This window comes from Leptidea sinapis, chromosome Z (genome assembly GCF_905404315.1).
Source record: "Leptidea sinapis chromosome Z, ilLepSina1.1, whole genome shotgun sequence".
NCBI lineage: Eukaryota > Metazoa > Arthropoda > Insecta > Lepidoptera > Pieridae > Leptidea > Leptidea sinapis.
The window spans coordinates 27844169-27867918 of NC_066312.1; the positions used below are offsets into that span (position 1 = coordinate 27844169).

Consider the following 23750-nt stretch of genomic DNA (forward strand, 5'->3'; position numbering starts at 1 on the left):
AAGGAGTACGGCAGGTATATATTATGCTATTTATTTGTGAGGGTCCCTGAAACTCATCCAAGGTAAGCAACTAGTTTCATATATTATCATAAATTTAGAGGTCAGTTAAATACTGCAGGTACAGTCCTAATCAGTTCTACTGATGCTCATAAGTTACAGTAAATGTACTAAGCTATAATAATATTTTACTCTTCTAATATAACTTACCATATGAATGTTACGTACCACAACGGCACCTGTTTCTGCCGGGAAGCAGTAATGTCTATACTTTATTGTGTTGTGGTCTGAAGGGCGCCGTAGCAAGTGAAATTATTGGACAAATGAGACTTAACATCTTATATCTCAAGGGGACGAGCGTAATTGTCGTGCCTCTCCAGATTCTTTGGTTTTTCAAGAATCCTGAGCGACACTGCAGTGTAATGGGAAGGGCGTATCAATTACCAACAGCCGAACGTCTGCTCGTCTCTTCTCTTACTGTTATTAAAAAAAAATAATTTGAATTTTATGACAATACTAATAATATAATTATGATATAGTTTTGTATGTTTGTTCTTCATATTCTAAGTGTGTGCATTACGCTCTATAAAGTAGGTTGTAAAAGTGATATGAGACAATATCACAAAAGCAATAAGACAGTCATAACATGTCGGTGTACGAAGGTAATGCATCATCTCGGGTACATTACTTTCAACGGGCGTTAACTCATATTGCATATACTTTAATGTTTATCTTATAGGTTGCTATGTTCTGAATACAATGCATTGAATAATTAACCAAATTTATTTTACCTTATGGTGCCGTTTTAATTTTATATTTTTCTATTTTGTGCATGAATTATTTACAATTTTTAGATAAGACATTTTTTTTTAAACTGTCTCCTAGACAGTCTGTTATATCCAAGATGGCTGATTCAATTTCAAGGACAGATACCTCCTGTTACATGTAATAAAAAGTGACTTAAGTTACTCTGATACGGCCTTGAATCTTAATAATATGCATAAATCCAGTGTCCTGATGTTTGTTTTCAGTGAGCTCCTAAGCTAATTAACGGACTTTAATAGGAATTACTTAATGGAGTGCAGTTTAGTTTAACTTGAGAGATCCTCCTCGCGTCGTTTTCCTTATTACTGAGGGTCGTGACTCCCCCGCTGCATCAGTTTCTCCCGTACGATTCCCCTCCATATGCTGCGATCCTTAGCCTTATGAAAGGCATCATATGTAATTTATTTCGATTTGGGACCCATAATTAGTTTTGTATGGATATATTTTCTATGAGAGAATTTATTGACGCACGGTCAGACAGTTCTTCTGTAAAACAATTTTACTATGACAAAAGGGAGCATATTTTACGAAATAACTCGTGATTTTATGAAGTATTATTGACAAATTCTTAACAACAGTATTTTATTTGTTATATAGTACTTACAGTTACAGAACAACGTCTGTCGGGTCAGCTAGTTTAGAAAGAGAATCACGTGTTGGAGTTTGGTGAGGCCCTTAAGCCTAACCCTTATGTTGGGGGTATGCTTTAATCTTTTAAGGACCTTTTTTTATGAAAACTGACACAAAATGACTGTGCAAGGCAAGAAATTAAATGGTATTTAAATATCCGCAATATTTGAATACGAAAACTCAAAAATAAATTGATGTCAGTATTACTTTTAAAGTAAAAGCCAGGGGAGATGAGGTAGCATTAAAACAAGTCCTATGCTAATTAATCCGTTGACGACATAAATAATAATATAAATTAGAAAAGTCGAACGCTCGTTCGTCTATTACACTAGTATGCTATGCTTATGCTTAGTACTAATCTTGAGCTCTGTATTCATAATATAATGGTGACCAATGAACAGGCTTCCATATACAAAATTTCATTTATCTGTACTGTTGACAGACGAAGAGTTTATGTGAAGTTAATCCTGGATGTCAATTTAAATTATAAGAAATTTATAAAATATAATAGCTTGTGAAAATATAATGATACTTACAAAACGCTTTAGCGATTGCAACATTAGAGATGACCCCCACTAGCGGCACGATGAGAAGCCCAGAGCCAAGCTTCGAGAACATTCCACCGACATTTATGGTCGCATTGCCGACGGTGGAGTGAAAAGGTGGGACTTCGGGTCGAGGCAACCCAGGTGTTATGTGACCTGAATAAAGAATTATGACCACAGTTATATATAAAATGAAAAAACTTCTAATATACCTACACAAACTTGTAAACACTCTTTTGGGTTGTTAAAAAAAATGCTAATTGGGGCATTCCCCTTCCCATGGACATACCAACCTTTCGGTTATCAAGATCTACATCCCATTTGCGCCAAGCCACTACGACTCCGACACCAATGGAGGGGCACTGATACCCAGTGAGCTCCCCTCCCCCATATCCCCCGTGTCGGTAAAGCTACTTCCACCACGTTTGATGGGTAACCGCCGAGGAACCATCTACTTCAGGTTAATTGAAGGCCACCGCGCCCGTTGCTCGGATAACCGAGATGAGCAGGCGACCACGTAACGGAAGACGCAGTGTTGGGAGAGATGAAGAAGATGAGACAAATGAGCCTGAGCCTCTGCCGAGCATTAAAGAAGCTCTGAAAGCAGCTGATCGTCGGTCCCACAAGATGGACTGACGATCTGGTCAAGATCGCCAAAATACGTTGGATGAGAGGAGCGCCTGACTAATCGTCGTGGATCTCTAGGGGAGGCCTTTGTCCAGTAGTGGATGCCTTCCGGCTGATGCTGATGATAATATGGTCAATTGGTTGAGTCGCCAACGTGGCTCCTGGATGTGGATAATAGCCACATACCGTCCTTATTACATCTTTTACAGACTACACATCCCGATAGTTACCAGGTCTCTGTCGACGTCATAAATAGAGCACGGTAATACTTCAAGCCGGCTCACATTCTAGCGTTCCACAAGGCGCAGGTCCGGCCACATATGTGTAAATTATTTTGCCCTAAATTAGGCATATATAGCCTGTGTTATGGGTTGCAAGACAACGATATATTTAATACAATATACTTACTTAAACATACATAAATACATATAAAGATACACATTACATGACTCGGAAACAAACATCCATATTCATCATATAAATGCTTGCATCTACCGGGATTCGAACCCGGGACCTATAGCTTAGTAGGTAGGATCGCTAGCCACTCGGAGTATTGCTGTCATCTCTGGTCTGGCGCACCCCAGTATCAGCTCGATCAATTTGACCGCGTGCTCTGTGAACGGCTGGATAACTTGGCGTTGCGTGGACATCGCTGCATTGTATATCTGCTACCGCATTTATCACGGGGAGTATTCTGAAGAGTTGTTTCACCTGATTCCTACCACCGAATTCCACCTTCGCACGTGGCGTGCACAAATTAGGATATCTTCCCCACAGTGCGGTTTTCAAGGAGCTTTCTTTCACGTACTACAAAGCTGTTGAATTAGCTTGCTTGTGCGGTATGTCCGGGACGATATAGCATGCGTACATTCAAAAAAGCGCGTACACCTTTCTTAAAGGCTGGAAACGCTCCTATGATTTCTCTGGTGGTGCAAGAGAATATGGGCGGCTGTAACCCGTACGCTCGTTATTCATAAAAAAATAAATCGTATTAAAATACTAGTTTGGCGTCATAGAAATATAAACAGGATTCTGTGGCATACCCCTTTAAGATGACCTCAGCTGAGTTGATCTGAATTCTTAAGGTACTTTATATATCAATCATCTACAGACGATCATGAACTCATTTGAATGTAAAACACGAATTATTAATTATACACCGCAGTAAGATGGATGAATCAAATTCAATAAACCAAGAAGTATACTGATAAATGATGAACGTTACTATCATAAGAATATCATTTATACAGTTTAAGTCTTCCTATACTTGCAAATCCTAAAGGGAATCAAAACGGTGTCTACTCTTAAACAACGTTAGTAATCTTTAGTTTATTTGGTAAGCCCTCATCATTAATTATTCTTTATCATTGAGTGAAATCATGATTATCCCCGGAAAATCAATTGTTCTAAATAAATTGAAGGTTATTTTTTGAAACGGAAGTCTAGTAATTTTCTGCGATGTAATTACTTGATTGAAATTATTTCCACAATGATTACCTGTATATCTTCGTATGACACATACTACGAAGTTATTGCCGTTTTATTATATAAAAAAATCATTAGGTCTTCATACTCTTGACAGGAGATGAAATACTTAGTCCAATACAAGCCTTATTTAACTGGTCTAAGGTAAGAAGTAGGCAAATTAAATTTATATATTTTATTCCTGGTATTTATTAATTATAGACTGAGACGTAGACCATTTGATCAACAAGCGCTTCAAAAGCCAGACACCACCCGCACCACCGACCAAGAATAATGTCAGAAATATTATCTTTCAAACCAAAAATAAACCGGTACTACAGACAAGACACGTCAAACTTAAAACATTCGTTTTTGCTTTTTGTGTGATATATAATATTTTCTCAATACAATAATCACAATTATCAATAACTCCATGGCTATTCAAATAATCGTATTAAGTTACTCAAGGCGAATCTATACAAACAAGTTTTTTATTACACATTACATCATATTTTAGTTCGCTTGTAAAGTGCTTGCATCCGCAATGTATTGTCAGTAAATTGTCTTGGTAAACGTTCATTGCTATGAGTCAATTCCGTCTGCGAAACCGCTGATAAAATACTCATATATTATAATATTCTCCTCTGTTTCTTTAGGCTCTTTAAAATGTGCTGTGGAGTACCGCTAGGTTTTATTCTTGGACCATTATTCTTCCTAATTTTTATGAACAATCTACCTCTTCTAATAGAAAAAACAATATTGTATTGTTTGTGTATGGAATTATAGCAACAGCATATAGTCGAGTTACCCATTCTAAAGCAACATTTTGTCGTTTCACTCGCAAATAATTAATGATCATCTGTCTGACAAATTCATACATCGAACTTTGCTGCATTCAATTCAACAAGTTTGGTTTCGTATAGTGATTAGCAACTATGAAATTTCTAGGTCTGTTGATCTAAGTTTACTGTTGCAGTTGTATTGGACAAGTTAGTATTTGGTATTTAGATATTGTATAATTTGATGAGATAACTTCGAACTAGCTTTGTATCTCTCAGTTAACTCATTTGGTCTGTAGTTGTATCATAGTGAAAGACCATAAACGTATATACTGAAGTAGAAATTATGAGTCATGATAATTATTATTATTATTATTATTATTGTACTAAAGAGTTACAATCATTAAAATCGATTATTTTTTTTGTAATTTCGACGGTTCCATACTTTTTAAAGGAAAATAGCTTTTTAACTCCAGATACCCGTTCGTCGAGATTTTTTTCAGGAACGGGTTGGGAAGTCATATTGTACAAGCATGTACTAGTCTATCGTGGTACCTGGCCAATATAGTCATCGGGAACTCTATTTTTGTAATGAACCTTACATTTGTATTTCAAATGTGACGATTTATGTATTATTTCCGAATCCATATTCTTTCTAAGCTTTTTCAACTTAAATTATAATTTTATTTATTAAATTAAACTGTCAGACGCGTCAACCTGTAAATTGTATGTGCAATTCGTGCAATAAGTTGTCGGTTGCCCACGAAAGCGAAGTTGCTTTCACTGCTCGTCTTTCGCTTGGGTAATATACTATTATTTCATTACAAAAGTTATTGGTATTTATTTTCTAATATAAGTAATTTTTATTTGATTAGAATAATACAATTTTATTTTGACGTATAACTTACATTTTATAAGATATAAATATATTTTATACATAAGTATCTATCTGTACTCTGTGCTAGTAGCTTCTTTGACAGCGAAATCCAACAGATAAATAAACATCGGAAACATATACTAATAAGAATACGATATACAATATTTTTTCAGAGAAATATACCTCCTCTTATTTCTACGAATAATACCTGGGGTTTCGCGCTCGTAAAGTATACAATTAAAAACGTGAACCAAAAAATGAGCGAATATATTTGATGTTGAAAGTTCATAAAACTCTTTGAACAATCTGTAACGCTATAACTCACCCGTCAGAATAAATGGATTTCGTTCGTCTTGTTGCAGTATAAAGGCAACCACAGACGCTAGGACCACAACGAACGCGTTCCGGGACACACCAGCGAACCACACGCTGCGCTGTAAGATCACTTCGCAGCTACTCGCTTTTTCTTCATTTGACTTTTTTATTCGAATTTCTTTAATGACCTTAAAGTGTAAAAAACAAAGTGCAAATTCGTAAGAAAACTAATAACGTGATTGTTAAAGAAACTAAGGTTAAAATCACAGTTTAACAGAATTACGAAATAAAAATAACAATTTAAAGTCTGCTGAGATTCAATAATATTTCTACGAGTAAGCCAAACAGTCTATCGAATGTTCTTATTGCATCACTTTGCATAGATTATGAAATTAATTTGTGTATGTTTTGTTTTTTTTTTTCCCATTAACATGGAACCAACAACAGAGCTGGTGTGGCTTGTGAAGCGGCTGACAAAGCTAAAGCATGCAAATACTGTGATTTGAATTTGATTGTGATTTGATCCCATTCGGTGTCGAGACCCTTGGTTAAAGTATTAGTCTAGCTATTCAAAGGGGGAACGCTGCCAGTATTTTCGGAACTTTGCTTAAATGGACTCCTTTTAATAATATATTTTACATCTATCATATTCGATATGTAGGTCCTTATTACCCCCAAATGGGGCTTGTAGGTGACCAATTAGCGCTCTAGGGTAATAAAGCCCTAGGGCGGTAAGTAATTTAAAAAAAAACTTTCGCGTACATCTAATCATCATACTGGCAATAGACATCATGCATGCATGTCGAATGACAAAATAGGTCGCTTCGCTATTCAGCCTTGTCTTCGTATGAGTTTAATAGTCATAAATTTCAAATATGGAACGCCGAAGCAAATTTCATTTTTGAAAAAAATAAAAGAAAAAAAGGTGGGAATAGAAAACTTTTACTTTAAATATTGTTTGTTTTTGGGATTTTTTATAATTTCGTGCTAATTAGGAAATAAACATGAGTTCTGCAAGTGATGAAGATATATGCTGCACTCCCGATTCAATAAAAATGGAAGCTGAAGCAGCAATTAACAATGTTTTGCCTGAAAGTTTTAAAGAGAGATATTTGAAAACTTACGACGAGTTCATGAAGTGGCGAAAAGAAAAACGATTAAAGTCTTTATCTGAGACTGTATTTTTAACATACTTTAGTGAGCTATCAAAAAAGCTGCAGCCATCTAGTTTGTGGTGCATTTATTCAATGTTAAAAGAAACTACGAGCGAAGTACTGAGCGAGTACCAAACACGACATCAATATCAAGAACTTTTAAAAATTATCATTTTTTCTAAAAAGACAATCAGCTGGGCACAAAAGCAAAAAGTCAAAGGTTTTTACAGCGCAAGACGTGAAAACATTCATAAATGAAGCTCCTAATGACATATATTTAGGTGTAAAGGTACGTAAAATATCAAATCACATAATGGTAATACTTCATCATTTATCTTTTAAATTCTTACAATCCTATGAAACATACTTATTTTTATATTTCGCTTGTTTTAGGTGGTTCTTATCTTTGGTATAACTGGCGCATGCCGAGGTATTGAATTGACAAATATAACAATCTAGAACATAGAACATCAGGGTCAGTTGTTAATAATTAAACTACCGAACATATACTAAAATTGACCGAACATTTGTAGTTCCTCAAGAATTCTCTGAATTCGTACAAAAATACAGAAATCTTCGTCCTGAAAATGTAAACACGTTTTTTTGAAGTACCACCAAGGCAAATGCTACAAACAAGTTATTGGAAAAAATACCATCACAAGTATACCATCCCAAGTTATTTAAAGTTAACAAACCCGGAATTGTAGTAAGGTTACATTGAAGATTCCATACAAAATAAAAGTAAAATTACCCAACAAATAACGGAATCTATACAGCTTTCAAAAAATGAAACATCTTTCTCAAGAGATGATCCGCAACCATCAACTTCTGTTGAAGAAAGCTTCATCCCGTCAGATTTTGTACATGACCAACAAATATCACAATCTCAAACTAATAACATACCCAAAAAACACCTGTCCCTAATTTGAAAATTGTTCTCATTTCACTATAAATTCTAACTAATAAAATGTATTTCTATTGTACTACTAATCTACAATTAGTTATTATAATATTATATTTTTTAAGGTTTTCAGTTTTAGGTTCATTGTTCTAGTATATAAGTTTAAGGTTACGATTCATTAACATCCTCAGCCGTTAATACTTACTGATACAATTGTAATTATTGTTATAAGTTTGTTTTTCACTTACGTGTAATTTTTTCAGTTATTTATGTTATTGTTTTATTTTTAATTTACTCTTTGTTTCGGCTCTGTCAATATTATTTATGGTACGCCGATAAAATTGAAATCAAGAGTATATTTAAGATTTTAATTTTTATTTATGTGCCGGTAATTGTTGCAAATAATTTATATACATTTTCGCCTTTTAATTTTAGAAAGGGCTCTGACAATAATAGAAATATTTCAATATTCAAATTCAAATATTTTTGTTCAAAACAGGATGTGATATTAATTAGTGAAAATCAAAACCCATTCCAAAAATTATGCCTCAGACCTGAGTAGAACAACAAACTCACCGGGCTTCTTTTCTTTCCATAAAAAAAATGGTTACAAAGCTATAGTCCAATTAAACTTATTATTTAATAGCCTGAGGTCGGTCGCTCTATTCTTAATCTGTGGTATCTTTAAGAAAGTCATTTATGTTTACTAACCCTTAGCACACAAACGTTTTATAACAATTCTTTTGAATTTCGTAATATATTTGTTTTAAACATTTTCTTGGATCTTGTTGTAAAAGCATATTATACATCGCCCCACAAAAGACTTACAACTCGACTTAGCCGAGTTGAGACAGTTTCTAGTATATTCTGCAATATAATACACCTAATTATTTTGTTAATTTTAAATTATGTAAAATATTTTTAATAAGGTCTTGTTTATTAGTATTATATTGAATTGATTTCAAGCAAATATAATTACTTCAACAACAAAATTCAATAATGAACTTTGTTATACAGAATTACATACAGTTTTAATTAATGCTTTACCATGTCATAGCAAATGAAATGAAATTTATGTCAAAATATTAAATTAAGTTGTTGGAAAATGCAGGAATTAGAATATTATCATTTTGCATTGACATTAATATTTTTTGATGACGATATAATTATAACATAAATGAAGTTCTATACCATTTCAGGTGGTTAGATCTACTTATTGTAACAAGAAGTAAAATAACGAGTAATAAGTTTTTTTTTCACTTACGTGTAATTTTTTCTGTTATGTATGTTATCAGTTTCTTTTTTAATTTACTCTTTGTCAATATTATTTATGGTACGCCGATAAAATTCATTTTTACATCTATAATTGGGAAAATAATATTGTAATTTGACAGCAATTTAATAATTTTAGATCATATTGATCTAAGTAATATATATTTAAACCGTACAACTTTGTCACCAAATACTGTTGTAACTTAATAATAGTTTTCTGTATTTATTATACCTACTTAACAATGTTGTAAGTGGTTGTAAGTCAGTGTAAGACATTATTCTCAACAGCCATACATAACGTAATGACATTTTGGTTGAGAGATTGCGTCAAATATTTTTTACTTATAAGTAGATAAGACAGATAACTTAAGCGTTAAAATAAAAAAAAATGCTATCAAGCTTCAACTTTAACAATAATACACTGGTCATCGAGCGAGTCTCCCGTAGTGGACTGTAGCAGACTTTACCTGAACGAGCAAAACGCCGAGCGTAACGGCTTAAGCTCATTCAATACAATAAATAAAATAAATTAAGTGCTAAGTGCTCTTAAAGAAGTTTCTACCCAACAAATGTAATTAAGCCAAAATAGTTTGTACAACGAACAAAGCTTTTCACACTAACTAGCCGGGTCGAGGAACTAAAATAATATATAAAACGTACTCGTATTATTACAACAGCGATTGTTACAGTACTTATTAAATGGCAATTTGGGAACAATAGAGATGTAATAAGTTGTAACATTAGTTGGTACTACTGCGCGGCGGACAATTATATGAACAATTATGTTCTGCAATCGTACATACTTATAGCCAATGTTCGGTTAGTTTTAATGGTCCACCAAATGACTTTCGTACAAACTTTGACAATAGGGCTAGATTTATTTATTCAATGACTTACTAAATGTGTGAATAGCGAATAGTTTATTGTTGTATTGTAATACCACAGAGTAGGGATGGATGGATACATAAGGTAAAATACTCTCAAATAATACTAAAAATACTCTTTCAACATATTATACAATAGATGCATGTAATGTTGTAATTAATATTACGTCAGAATTTTAAAGAAAAATCTATATTACTTACTAATTATTAATTTCACAAGGTACCATTTTAATAAAAGCAAAAAATACAGCAGTTTAAGCATCAACCATTGATGTATGGATTTCTGAAAAGTGACAATAAATCCATAGTAAACAGTTGTAACAGATATTTAATATTTTTCCAGTTCATACCTTCATTCCCATCAGAACAATACAACAGACAAGTCCAAGCAAGGCGTCGTGTAACTTAGTGTCTCCAATGTTGTGTACGAGGCCACTCCAGCTTGTCATGAAACTCTCCGCTTCATACTGTAAGCCCAGAAGTGATTTCATTTGTGACGACGCGATTGTTAAAGCTGCCGCTGATGTGAAACCGGACACCACTGGCGTAGAAACATATTCCACCAGAAACCCTGGGCAGTACAATTAAACACTTAAACATAAAAACATTTTTCATAAATTGTTACAAAGTAATAATATTTTGTGATAGTAGAGCTTAGAACTAAAAAATGCAGCTTATTCATGGTCTCGTAAATGGCATGATTATTCGTAAGTGAATATGGTAATGATGACACTTGGATGGGATAGTTGTCTTCCCCATTAATTATTCTGTATATTTTTTCCCTTTTGGATTTCTCATATCTTTATGCTTAAAATATCATATATTTGTCATGTCTTAACTATTTTCTGATTCATTTCATTCACCTACTTCTATGCCTCTTTGCCTTCGACTCAACAACCCATCTGAGTATATATCAGGAGGACGTAAAACAACACATTTTGTTTTTTTTTCTGCTCTCGCTTTTTTTTTATGGAATAGGAGGACAAACGAGCGTACGGGTCACCTGGTGTTAAGTGATCACCACCGCCCACATTCTCTTGCAACACCAGAGGATTCACAAGAGCGTTGCCGGCCTTTGAGGAAGGTGTACGCGCTTTTTTTGAAGGTACCCATGTCGTATTGTCCAGGAAACACCGCACAAGGAAGCTCATTCCATAGCTTTGTAGTACGAGGGTAAAAGCTCCTTGAAAACCGCACTGCGGAGGACCGCCACACATCCAGATGGTGGGGATGAAATACTAACTTGTGGCGTGTTGTTCGAAGGTGGTTTTGTGTTAACTATGGTCGAACTACAGCTGACGTGTGGACTGTAGCTGTCCTTTAGTAATGATACATATCACTCTTTGAGGATACAAGAAAGGACAGAGTACTTTTTCTTGCTAAATAAAAATTATTTATTTATCAGTATTTTGTAATTATGTGTAAGTCACGAAACATTCATACGTATAATAATTTGTATTAAAAGAATAGCAATTGGCGTGAAATAATTTACAGTCTCATTAATTTTCGCTGTCCTTTAGGTAGTTTTGTTAATATATAGAGTTAAATATGCTTATTAGTTGTACACTTTTGTATATTATCTTATATCCAGTGTTATTATATATAGATACACTGTATCAGATAAATTACATACACACCTAATTGTGCTACACCAGCTATGAGTTGTACAACTCCACCGATGAAGCACAGAAGTATAGCAAAGTCAGGGTTTGTCCCATTAGTATAGGTAAATGTAAGTAGAGAGAGCAACGCGGTGGGTCCAATGTTGATCTGAGGAACTGTGCCCATCACGCCGTACACGAAGCCTCCGGTGAGCGAAGCGTACAGTCCATACTGAAATAATAAAATATTATATCGCAATGGAAGAACTTCATTGAAGTGAAATGAGTGATTTTTCGCGAAAGTGAAAGCCTTAACAGAATTCGACAACTTACTACTGATATTTTCTGAGCAAATTAAATTTAATATCAAGAACTTTTCAGTGACTAAGCGGACGAGAGAAGGTCATTTTCTATTAGGATACTCTACTATTATGTAAGAAGTATAAATAATTAATGAATTAGGGCTTGACTACTAGGAAATTGAGGGGTTAAGTAATCATATCGGTGGACACATAGATCAAATCAAACCAAATCAAAATCACTTTATTCATGTAGGTCAAGGAAATTGACACTTATGAATGTCAATTTTCCTTTTCTTTTTACATTTAGCTCCACTACGCAAAAACTTAAGCTTTAATGAGAAGAAGTGGCAAGAAAGTCATAGTCACTCTTCTAAATCAACATTTACAGCATTATCATTTTATAAATTATTTCAACTAAGGTAATTTAAAAAATGGTCAAATGTCAAATACTTAAAAGTAATTTTAACTTACACGAGTAATTAAAAAAATGTAAATTAATACGTAAAAACTAAAGTGATTGAGTAAAGTATAAATCCACACATATCGTAAATAAATAAAGGTGTTTATAAGCATTTTATCAGCGATAGTAATAAATATAATAATAACTTTAATTTTAAAAACATGAAGCAGTTTCTGGTAACAGGATCATCCTGCCACCACAAGTAGCTTTCGTTCATAACCATGACACGTGGCCCAGCCATCGCCTCGCTCAACCATATTTTAGGGAAAGGAACGACCCGTCCCACGTCACAGCCACAAGCCTGTCACAAAAACTCAACTAAATAACAAAAAAGAATGTTCATCTATATATCGGTCGCAGTCTTGGTCTAGATCGTGGGTAGTGATTGCAATGTTTGTGATATATTTTATATTATGTGTATGTTATCTGCATTTTTGTTCCACTGAAAGCACAGTGTGTGCTGGATCATAAATTTCTCATATTACAGCATTATTATTTTCTTTGAAGCGAAGTTTTAAAATAAATTTTTAACTTTTCTTAGAAGTAGCATAAATATTTTACCTGCTACAAATATTACGTCATTATTTTAATGGATGTACATGTAGTTGGGATGGATACTTACGTGTACAAGTCATTAGCATAATAAGAAAACTTTTCATTCATCTGTGTAAGCACAAGTTTATCTATGTGAGTATTAAATTTAGTTTACTGATTCAGACGATTGGATTAGCAAGGTTTAAATGTAGAGTCGAACGTCTATAGAAATGTTATAAATTTAAAAAAAACAACAATTTCGCAGCGCAACACTGTTGTTACTTCATAATTTTGATGTAGGTATTTATTTATTGTGCCTAATTTTTGGTACAGATTATATTATTATTTCGTTTTGGTATGTGGGTTAGGCAAAAACAACTTTTGGGTGATGTATCCCTTCTACTTGCGTAGTTAAGAGAAAAATTACAGCTGGTTTTAGATAATAGATTAATAGAAATTTATAAAAAAGGTATTTTTTTTACTATTCTACAGGAACCCCTGAGTGGGCGGAGGTCTCCACCAAAGAACTCTCGAAGTGTCTCTATCCTGAGATTTTTGTACCCAGAAAGGTCCGGCTATTTTCTTTAGTCCGTCCTCCCATTTTGTCATAGGTCTGCCTCTATTTCTTTATCCAGGTGGGCCGCGCGATTTTCTGACATTTTAGGGATGAATGGAATGGCCGGCCCATTTTAATCTTAGTCTGTGTTCAAAGTTCCAGGCATCTATTCCATTGGTTCTGCGCCTTACTTTTATATATTAATAATTCAGTATAAATTACTCTGGTAAACTATCTCTAACTGATCGTGATGTAAGCCCACTCAAGCTGACTTTACTCGAAAGAGCATTACAGCCCAGTATTATTTAGTACCCACAAAATAAAGTGGTCACAGCGCCTAAAGAAGTTTAAAAGGCCCTACAGTCTGAGCTGTCTTTTAAATCATACAAAATTTCCAAAAGTATTTTTTTATTATGAAAATATGGGACGAGACGAGCAGGATGTTTAGCTGATTGTAATTGATACGCCCAGCCCAATACAATGCACTGCCGTTCAGGATTCTTGAGTAACCCCAAATATTCTGAATGGCACTACAATTGCGCTCGTTACCTTGACACATAAGTTGTTAAGTCTCATTTGTTCAGTAATTTCAAGCTACGTCGCCCTTCAGGCCGAAACACAATAATGTTTAAACATTACTGCTTCACGGCAGAAATAGGATGTAATATGATAGTAATGATGGAGTTGTGAATTTAAGAAATAAGAAAACATTTTTCAAGAATACCTGTGGCTCAAATCCAGCGAGTGCGGCGTATGCTATCGACTGCGGTATTAAGGTGAGTGCCACAGTGATCCCTGCTATCAGATCGCCGATACCGGTCCGCATGTCGTACGTCCTCGCCCATACCGCTATCGGGAACACGCGACCAACAAGTCGCTTGGGATTATGCTTGAACCACATCCTTAAACTAAATTCAAATTTTATTATTTTTATTCAAAATAGGGTTCATTATCAATTATTGAACGTCAAAAACTACCACCCAATTAAAAAAGACTGCCTCAGACCTTAGAAGAACAGGCGCAAGAAACTCAGTGGGCTTTTTTTTTTAAATATTGATTACAATGTAATATCGTGCAATAACATCTATAAAGAGCGTGAGGGTGTTGGCTTCATTCCCAGTCTGTGGTATCATTAAGAAAATTCAACAAATTCATCAAATTAACAATTTGTTTTGTACATTTTCTGGGATCATTAGCATATGCTATATCACCATCACCCAATAAATGACTTACTAACTCGACTGAACCGAGTAGTACGCATAACAAGTTTATGTTTGTTCCATGGGCTTCTTGATAATAGGATATTCTTTATTTGGTTTTTGGGCGTCGAAGTTTTCAAAATATTTCCGGTTAAAGTTTGTTTAATTATTGTAAAAGTCTAAAAAGAGAACAGCCTGGTTTACTTCTAACCACATAATCTATAGTTTTTATGACACAAAAGGACGAGAGATAGCAGTTGTTCTTGTGATGATAATAAACCCACAAGTACTGGGTCAGTAATTTCCAATAGCTACGACACCCATCAAATCAAAACCCATGAACCAAATGTTTGAGGAGAACTATACGAAGTAAAACATAGAGTAAATTGAAAATAGCAAATACGGGCGCGTAGTTTTGTTTATGATATCGAGTTTGGATTTATTATGATTGGAAAATTTCAATGTCGATTTGTTTAACAACAACATTTGTTGCTATGTTATTGTGACTCTCTTAAGATATCTGAAAAAATGAAACATTGAATATGTGACAAGTGACAATTAATGACAAGCACTACACTTTAGCTTTCTTCTTCTTCGTCGGATTACTCTTGACAGAGCAGTCGTGGTCACATCGAACGACGAACGATTCTACGCCAGTTATCCCTGGCTGTTGCTTCTCTGGCACATGTGTTGAGGGGAGTATTGGTTAGGGCTTTGATCTGGTCTGTCCAGCGCATAGGGGAGCGTCCTCTTGACCTACTGCCGTTGACCCTTCCCTGAACAACAAGTCTCTCTATGGCATGCTCGCACACTTTTGCTTACCACAATACTTCTCACACTAATTATACTTCTTCACGCATACCTATTTTATCTGTTCCATGACACTAGTCAAAAATAAAAACAATAAGTCTATTACTCGTATATAGACTTTTTGTTTTGGGCTCTTAAGTGATTTGACTTCAGGACTTCAACACACTTCAGTATTTGTCATATTATGTAAAGAACTTTAGATTTTTTTATTGCATTGCTTCTATTTGCGTGACTGAAAAATCGAATCTTTTAATTAGTTGCATTTGGATAATTGTTTGCAGCAGCTTCAAGGGATCCCAGATTCTGGTATTTTTTGTTAATTTCGTATTAATTACGTCTCGCGTTTACGTAAAGAAGGACAGATAGACGTACTTTTATAAATAAATAAATCCTTTAGAGGCTTGGAACTCTACAGATATAAAATAAAAATGAGAAAAAGAACTTCATTTGCGGGTGCATCACGTAAAAGGTACTGGATAGATTTCAATTAAGGCTTCTTAGTTTGATTTCTCAGACATTTGATATAAAGTTAATTAAAGTTTTCAGAACCTATTTTTATAAGCACTGTGTGTTCAGTCACAAGGACGAAGTTGCGGGAATCAGTTAGTAGTTTAATAAAGGAATTTGTGTCTAAATTCAATTTCAAAACATTATTATCCATTTAAATTGAATTGTTTAAGATACGAAACGAATACAATGTTATTGGTGGAACATTAACATCCTTTGATAATATTCGTATTTGGAAGTTTTCATTACTAAGACATTAAAATATAGTTGACACCTAAAAATTATCATTAACTCTAATTAAATGTAATGATTATACAACGTGTATTTTAATTTATTTTCTGTTTTAACGGCAGATAAAGTGAAAATATAACACCTACATAATAAAACTGGTTGATATCTTGAAAGGTTTACTTTGAAATTGGGGATTTTAAGGTTTTTGTTTTTTTTTTATGAAAATAAGGGACGAGACGAGCAGGACGTTCAGCTGATGGTAATTGATACGATACATTACGATTCAGTGCCGCTCAGGATTCTTGAAAAACCCAAAAATTCTGAGCGGCACTAAAATTGCGCTCGTCATCTTGAGACATAAGATGTTAAGTCTCATTTGTCCAGTAATTTCACTAGCTATGGCGCCTTTCAGACCGTAACACAGTAATGTTTACACATTACTGCGTCACGGCAGAAATAGGCGCCATTGTGGTACCCACCTCCCACTGGTAAATTGATATTATAGACTGCCAATTAAATTATATAGATTCGTTCTTCCTTGGCTTAATGGATTTTAATATAGTAATTGGAATTGTTGACTCTACCTTCACCCACAGAGTCCAAGATAACATTTCAAAAAAAATAGGCTTGTCTTAACTTCTTATATTAGCTTTCTCCCTATTTAGAATAAAATTACACGGAAACAAGATCTAAGCAAGTGAACCCTCTCTTTGTTTCTATAAAATAATATAATAATATTTTACTGACGATGTGTTACTCGGGCATTTCAAGCAAATACTTATCATTTTATGTTGTATTATTTTTGAAGCAAGAGGCAATGTGTAAAGTTGATTTATTTATGTATGTTTTAGTTACCTTTTTATATAGGTAGTACATGATTGTTATCGGTATTTTTTTTTTGGTTAACATAAAAAAGTGGGGAATAATTTAGGCCCAAACTATAAAACTTTTGGTATTTTATCACCAACTTAACTCCAAAAAGACTTAACTATAGATTTTTATTATTATTTTTATGTCTCGGTGGAGAATTAATTACAAAAAAATTAGCTTTTAAAGACTACATTATTAAAATATAAAATGAAAATAATATTTCAAACAATTGTGCAATAATATTTCTAAAATACTAATATAATAAAATAATAATACCTAACTATATAAAATCCTCTGTCTTATAACCGTGACTGTTTTCGTAATGCTCTTGTTGACACCTTTAATCATATTTAAGGCGCGGTATCCACAATTTCTCAACATCCACATAAATTGGTTTCTTAGAGAGTTCATTACAACATAACGCAATAAAAATATTCCGACGCAAAAAAATCATAAGAAAAAGGACTTAAAGAAAGCTTTGAACCGAATAGAACATTTATAAGGGATAACGAAATTCCGTTTTTTTTTTAAATTTAATAGAATTTGTATTTTTCTAAAACTTAAACCGAACAATTATTCAATTTAAAATGTGTATTTAGAATAAACAAAAGAAAACCAGTAAAATATATGCCCATTTGCAGCTTAGCCACATGATCAACACAAATATTGTACTTTAGGTTGTAGCGTTTACAATCCTAGTCAGTCCGCGCCTTAACAACTTATTAACAGTACCGTTTTATGATAACACGATGTAGGTACTTAAAAGATAAAGGGATTATTGTAACGTTATTCAGTGGCTGTGATAAGTATTACAACTATTGCAATGTATTGACAAATGTTATTAAAATATATATAGGTCATATTAATAAATCAATCAACTAGTTATTGTTCGCGACTTAAACAGCGTTAAATTCGTATCGCATTCCGTTGGCAACCCTACAGACTATTAATAAACCCCGTTTACTGTATCCCTGATAATCACCAGTGGGAGGCTGCTTTGCACAGGATGCTGGCTAGATTATGGGTACCACAACGGTCTTTTTTTCTGCCGTTTAATAATGTGTAAACATTATTGTGTTTCGTTCTGAAGCGCGCCATAGCTAGTAAAATTACTGGGCAAATGAGACTCAACATCTTATGTCTCCAGGTGACGAGCGCAATTGTAGTGCCGCTCAGAATTTTTGAGGTTTTTCAAGAATCCTGAGCGGCATTGCATTGTAATTGGCAGAGCGTTTAAATTAACATCAAAGTCCGTCTCGTTATTTTCATTAAAAAAAACCGGAATAAAATTTATTTCTTAACAATATAGTAATATATATATCTGTAATAAAAAGACAGAAAAATCAAAAATGCTCTCGATCTAGTCTACCAACTTTCTCTGTAGATATTAACCAATAAATCTACAAAACTTCTGAAACTATTTAACACTGACACATCAAGAGATAAATTAAATCAATAACCGTCTTCATAATGTGGATTAGCTTCGTGAATTGCAATTGTTTGCAAAAATTATTTGTGTTATTGTAAAAAATATATAATGCTTAAACTTTTAAACGTTGAAGTTTATAAAAAAAAACTACGTTTAAAAATCGACTTATAAAACTGGAAAGTATAAAATAACCTAATAAAGATTTAATTTAATACACCTCTTATGCAAACCTCATACCTTTACTATTTATAAAATACTACCTTTTGATAGAGGTTACCTAAGATGAATCATGTAAATCGGATCATAAATCTCAGCGTAATCGGTGAACATACATAAAAAAATACCGATCGAATTGAGAACCTCCTCCTATTTGAAGTCGGTTAAAAATAATGTTCGGAATGCTTAGCTAATTGGTTGACCGTATTTTAATATATATGTTATTAATCCTGCCCCAAATTAGGCAGATATAGCCTGTGTAATGGGTTGCAAGACAACAATACATTTAATAAAATATGCTTACTTAAACATACATAAATACATATATACATACATAAACATCCATGACTCTGATTCATCATATAAATGCTTGAGTACCTACCGGGATTCGAACCCGGGATCTCTAGCTTAGTAGGTAGGATCGGCTATACAGGTCGTCTATATACATATACCTCACTAATATATCATAATAAAAAAAAAATAATAAAAATTTAAAGGGTTCCTGTTGTATGGAAAGGTTAAACTTTGACAATCTTAGAATTAACAAGTACTTTATTGTTTTAAGTAGATACATACGTGAATAACTAATTAGGTACACCCGCAACTTAATTTTGAATAACAGTAACGAAATTTTTGAAACCAATTGATAATATCAGCCACATTATAAATGCGCAATACACTTAGTTTACATTTAGTTTTTCTGTATAATTTTCCACTTAGTTACCGCTAAAACTCCCGGTTAAATAATAAGTACCACAGAGTAAGCGCGAGTGAACCTTTTATAAACTGCGCGTTCGACAAAGCCTAGGGCCGTGCTGTTTCGTTAACAACTGACTACTTGAACTGTTGCATTCAACCGCCTTTAGTCCAAATGATAATAGTTTTCCTCTTGCTAAGTACAGTACATTCACAATAGCGGTAGGTACACTACTGTTTGCATAAGAGATGAAAAGTTATATTAATTATTGTACTGCTGGGGAAACTTACGAATAAAAATATGGGTTATATAAAATGATATAATTAAACAAATCTTGGTGTAATTATTATTCAAGTAATGATTATTATTTACCAAGGCAAACTGTAGACTTATTATTGTTGCATAATTTTTAATGTATCTTATATCTAAGATAGGTAAAGGAGTCTTACTTGTACATCTTTAATATATTTTACTTTAGTTTTCTACATATTTTATACATATTTTGCGAATTTCGGAACCACCTCTTTATTTGAATATAACTTATGATTCTCCAGAGTGGGTTTTTGAAATTCGCTTCCCGATCTAGCTAGATCAATCAAGCAAATATTTTATTTATGAAGGTGACTTTTTTGCAGTAGAAGGTGAATTATTACAACTAATGATTTTGTCACGGAAAAGAATTCAAGGCCAGTTTATAAAAACATAAAAATTATAAGTTACTTTGCTGTTGTTGGTAAAATGTAAATATCTTAAGAAGTATTTTTCTATAAAATGTAGTACATAATATTATGTACTCCACATTGTCTTCTTCAAGAAAATTACTGAAATGCTGCAATAGACGATATGTCCTCCTGTTTAAAATTTTCATATCTAAAAGATATTGTAAGTAATAGTACAATATGCTGATTATTTCAGTGCGTACAGCATCCAAAAGGTATTCACATACACGAAGCGAGACAGCATCCAGATCTTTTGTTTAACGATTCTCTTTCATTCTATTTAAAAATCAAGAATTAAGTTCAAGGAGATTTTTTATTTTATATTTTCTCGTCTTTAATAAAACTTCTCTGTTTATAAAATTCAACTAGCAAAATTTGTTTTTGTTTTATTTAAAAAATATATATATTACTACCTGACCCAGCAAACGTTGTATTGCCATCATAGTTAACAACTGTAGTTAATCTACCAACTATAGGTTGCTAAGATTAAGTTTGTTTTTACCTCCTGAGAAAGGTAGAAAGATACAAAGATTCTCATTAGTTATTCATTTTAAACTATTCTTTCAATTTGACTTCTGAACGACGGGGGACACATCAAAGGAAAAACAAAATTGTTGTTTTTAAATAATTCTGAAAATTTTCATATTTATTCAGCTTTTATACCTTCTCTGGACTTCCACAAATAATTCAAGACTAAAATTAGCCAAATCGGACCAGCCGTTCTTCAGTTTTAGCGAGACTAACGAACAGCAATTTATTCATATATATAGATAATAAAATAATGCAGGTATTTCATTCATTACTGTAAACATTTTATACGTTTGTTACCAATTTCGTTATTATTGTAATTACCTAATTAGTATTTATTGTAACTCTGTGAATAGGTAATTATTGTAACTTTAAATATTACGACTAAAATAATGTATAGTACGAGTATATACGCTACGATTTGCCACTCATGTTAGTTTAAGTATATCAGTAAGTGAATTTATATTCTTTTTCAGATAATAAAATATTCTGAAATCATAAAAAAAATATTTATTTTTATTTAGAGCCTTTCCTTGTTTATTTATTTTTGTGACATTTGCACATTTTTCTAGACGCCATAATGAGTTATCGCTATCGCACGTATTTTAATTCGCATTAGCAAATATTAATACGTTATTAAAATGTTGACTAGACTATATTAATAATTTGATATTATATTTGGTGTAAAATATATAAGATAATTTGCCACGTTTTTGACGTTCAATAAGTGATTTTCAAATATCATTTAAATTGAATATAATATTATATGAATTAAATATTCATACATGGTAAATAAATTTCCTTGAGCGGTGTTTCCAGTTAGATGGTTAATTTTAGAGAAGGATGTTCACCTGACGGTAATTGATACGCCCTGCCCATTACAATGTAGTGCCGCTCAGGATTCTTGAAAAGCCCCAAAAAATCTGAGCGGCACTACAATTGCGCTCGTCACTTTGTGTGTTAATTTTCATTTGCTGAGTAATTTCCTTAGCCACGGCGCCCTTCATTCAGTATGAAATAAAATAAAATAATGTTTACACATTACAGCTTCACAGCAGAAATAGGCGCCGTTGTGTCCGCTTACAGTTAACCCAGTCTCAAAGGTCGGCTACAAATTTCTCGACTTCTAGTAATACGGATGTTCATAGCGGTTGGTTTTTTACTTCAAATCACGTGAGCTTCTTGCCCCATCATATATAATATTTCAATTAACATTCATAGAGTCCGACACTTAAAGCAAATCTATGTAGTCTGCACACAATATTTTAACAACGGTTTTTCCCAAATGATTTCATAGCAAGTAAACATTGTAAGAATCATGTCGAGCTGACGATAATATTTTTATTAGCACCCAAATAACCTTTACCATATAACTACGGTAGTTACCTTGAAATACTAATATAATTATGTGTATAGGTAATTTTTTATTCTTAAATCAATAAACACTCCTTGATTTCTTTACGTGCGCTATGTGTGTCTCTACTTTTTTTTTATTAAACAGTTTGACAATACCGACTTCAATAGCATAATATATTTGACTATAAGTTACCTAAATATTAAAACAATAATATTTTGCTTTAGATGGATGTCGTGAATTCTAGTTGGAAAATTCTAACGGGGTCCGGTGAGCGCTAGCGTTGTCACTAAGAGTAACATAATGCGGAGCGAGCAAAATATTCGTCAATTTTAACCATAAAGAGATATCTTGGCATTGTTCTTGCGTCCATAACATGCTAATAAAAACAATATTTCGGACTAAGGCTAGCAACTACCAACCGAGTAATTTTGACAGCGTATATTGGCAGCGATATGCCTCCCCCTTAGGATCCATGGACCTCTATTACTTTCCCGGTGTTGTTACTGAGGTACAAAAACACAAGATAGCGATTACAAAGTGTTCAATAATTCGCAAATTGATTATCCCACAGCTGAAAACCATCTAACCAACGGACATAGTTTTCATCTGGAACCGATCTCCAAGACTCACTTTTAACTTCTGAGCCACGAAGCATTGGCTTCAACTCTCTTCAGGTATCGTATTCATTTAGACAGTTTCTTTCATTTTATCCATGACCCATCACCTAAACAGCAACATGTATAGAATTTGAAAAGTCTTACGGCCTTACAAATAATCTTGGTATAAAGTTATAACTGATGATAATCAAAGAAAATGCAAAATGTTTACAATATCGTTGACAACACTGTCAGTACAATGATAATTCTGGCCTATGGACTTGCATCCCGTGCCACTAAATAAATTAAAAAATGATAATTCTGAAGTTTTCCGATTGACAAGCTGCCTTGCAAATAAACGCGGGAAACGTTATATGTCCGAACAAACCATTCGTTAACCAAATATCTATTTGTAAACATTTTACATATTCTTGGTTTATGCTTAGTTATAACTTTATGCCAATTTTATTTGTAAGGCCGTTACAGTTTTAGAGTCAATATTAAATTGCAGGTTTCTATTTACAAAGTGTATTTTTATTTAGTGTTAAATATAAACATCAAAAATATAAATTACTTAGAAAAAAGTTTAAAATATTAAAGCCCTCTACGCACATTTTTAGGCATGACAGGCATATAACCTGGTTTGTATTTAAAAAAATTGCTATAAAATAATATTTATTTGTGCGTAAGTTGATTGGAATGACACAAAAAAGCAGTTGAGTGAAATAATTGTACATTTATAAAGCTATATAAATAATCTATTATGCAAAGGTCAGGATCAAGATGCATGAAAACCCGTCTTGTTGACATTGTAACCTTGGTCCTATGATATTTGTATCGATTCTGGGTCATACCAGTTGACCAGGTC

The 23750-nt window shown here is 33.3% G+C and overlaps 2 protein-coding genes across 2 annotated transcripts in view; one reads left to right on the forward strand and one right to left on the reverse strand.

Moving 5' to 3' along the window:
* Positions 1-19826, reverse strand: part of LOC126979211 (sodium-independent sulfate anion transporter-like) — a 28755-nt gene extending 8929 nt beyond the window's left edge. Inside the window, exons 1-6 of the mRNA XM_050828466.1 lie at positions 19562-19826; positions 14448-14631; positions 11908-12103; positions 10621-10841; positions 6070-6247; positions 1989-2153 (exon numbers count right to left, since the gene is read on the reverse strand). Coding sequence (XP_050684423.1) covers positions 1989-2153; positions 6070-6247; positions 10621-10841; positions 11908-12103; positions 14448-14624 — 937 coding nt within the window. The 5' untranslated portion in view covers positions 14625-14631; positions 19562-19826. The remainder of the gene's footprint in view (positions 1-1988; positions 2154-6069; positions 6248-10620; positions 10842-11907; positions 12104-14447; positions 14632-19561) is intronic.
* The window catches only part of LOC126979262 (uncharacterized), a 287778-nt gene that overhangs the window by 104224 nt on the left and 159804 nt on the right, over positions 1-23750 (forward strand). The window lies entirely within an intron of this gene.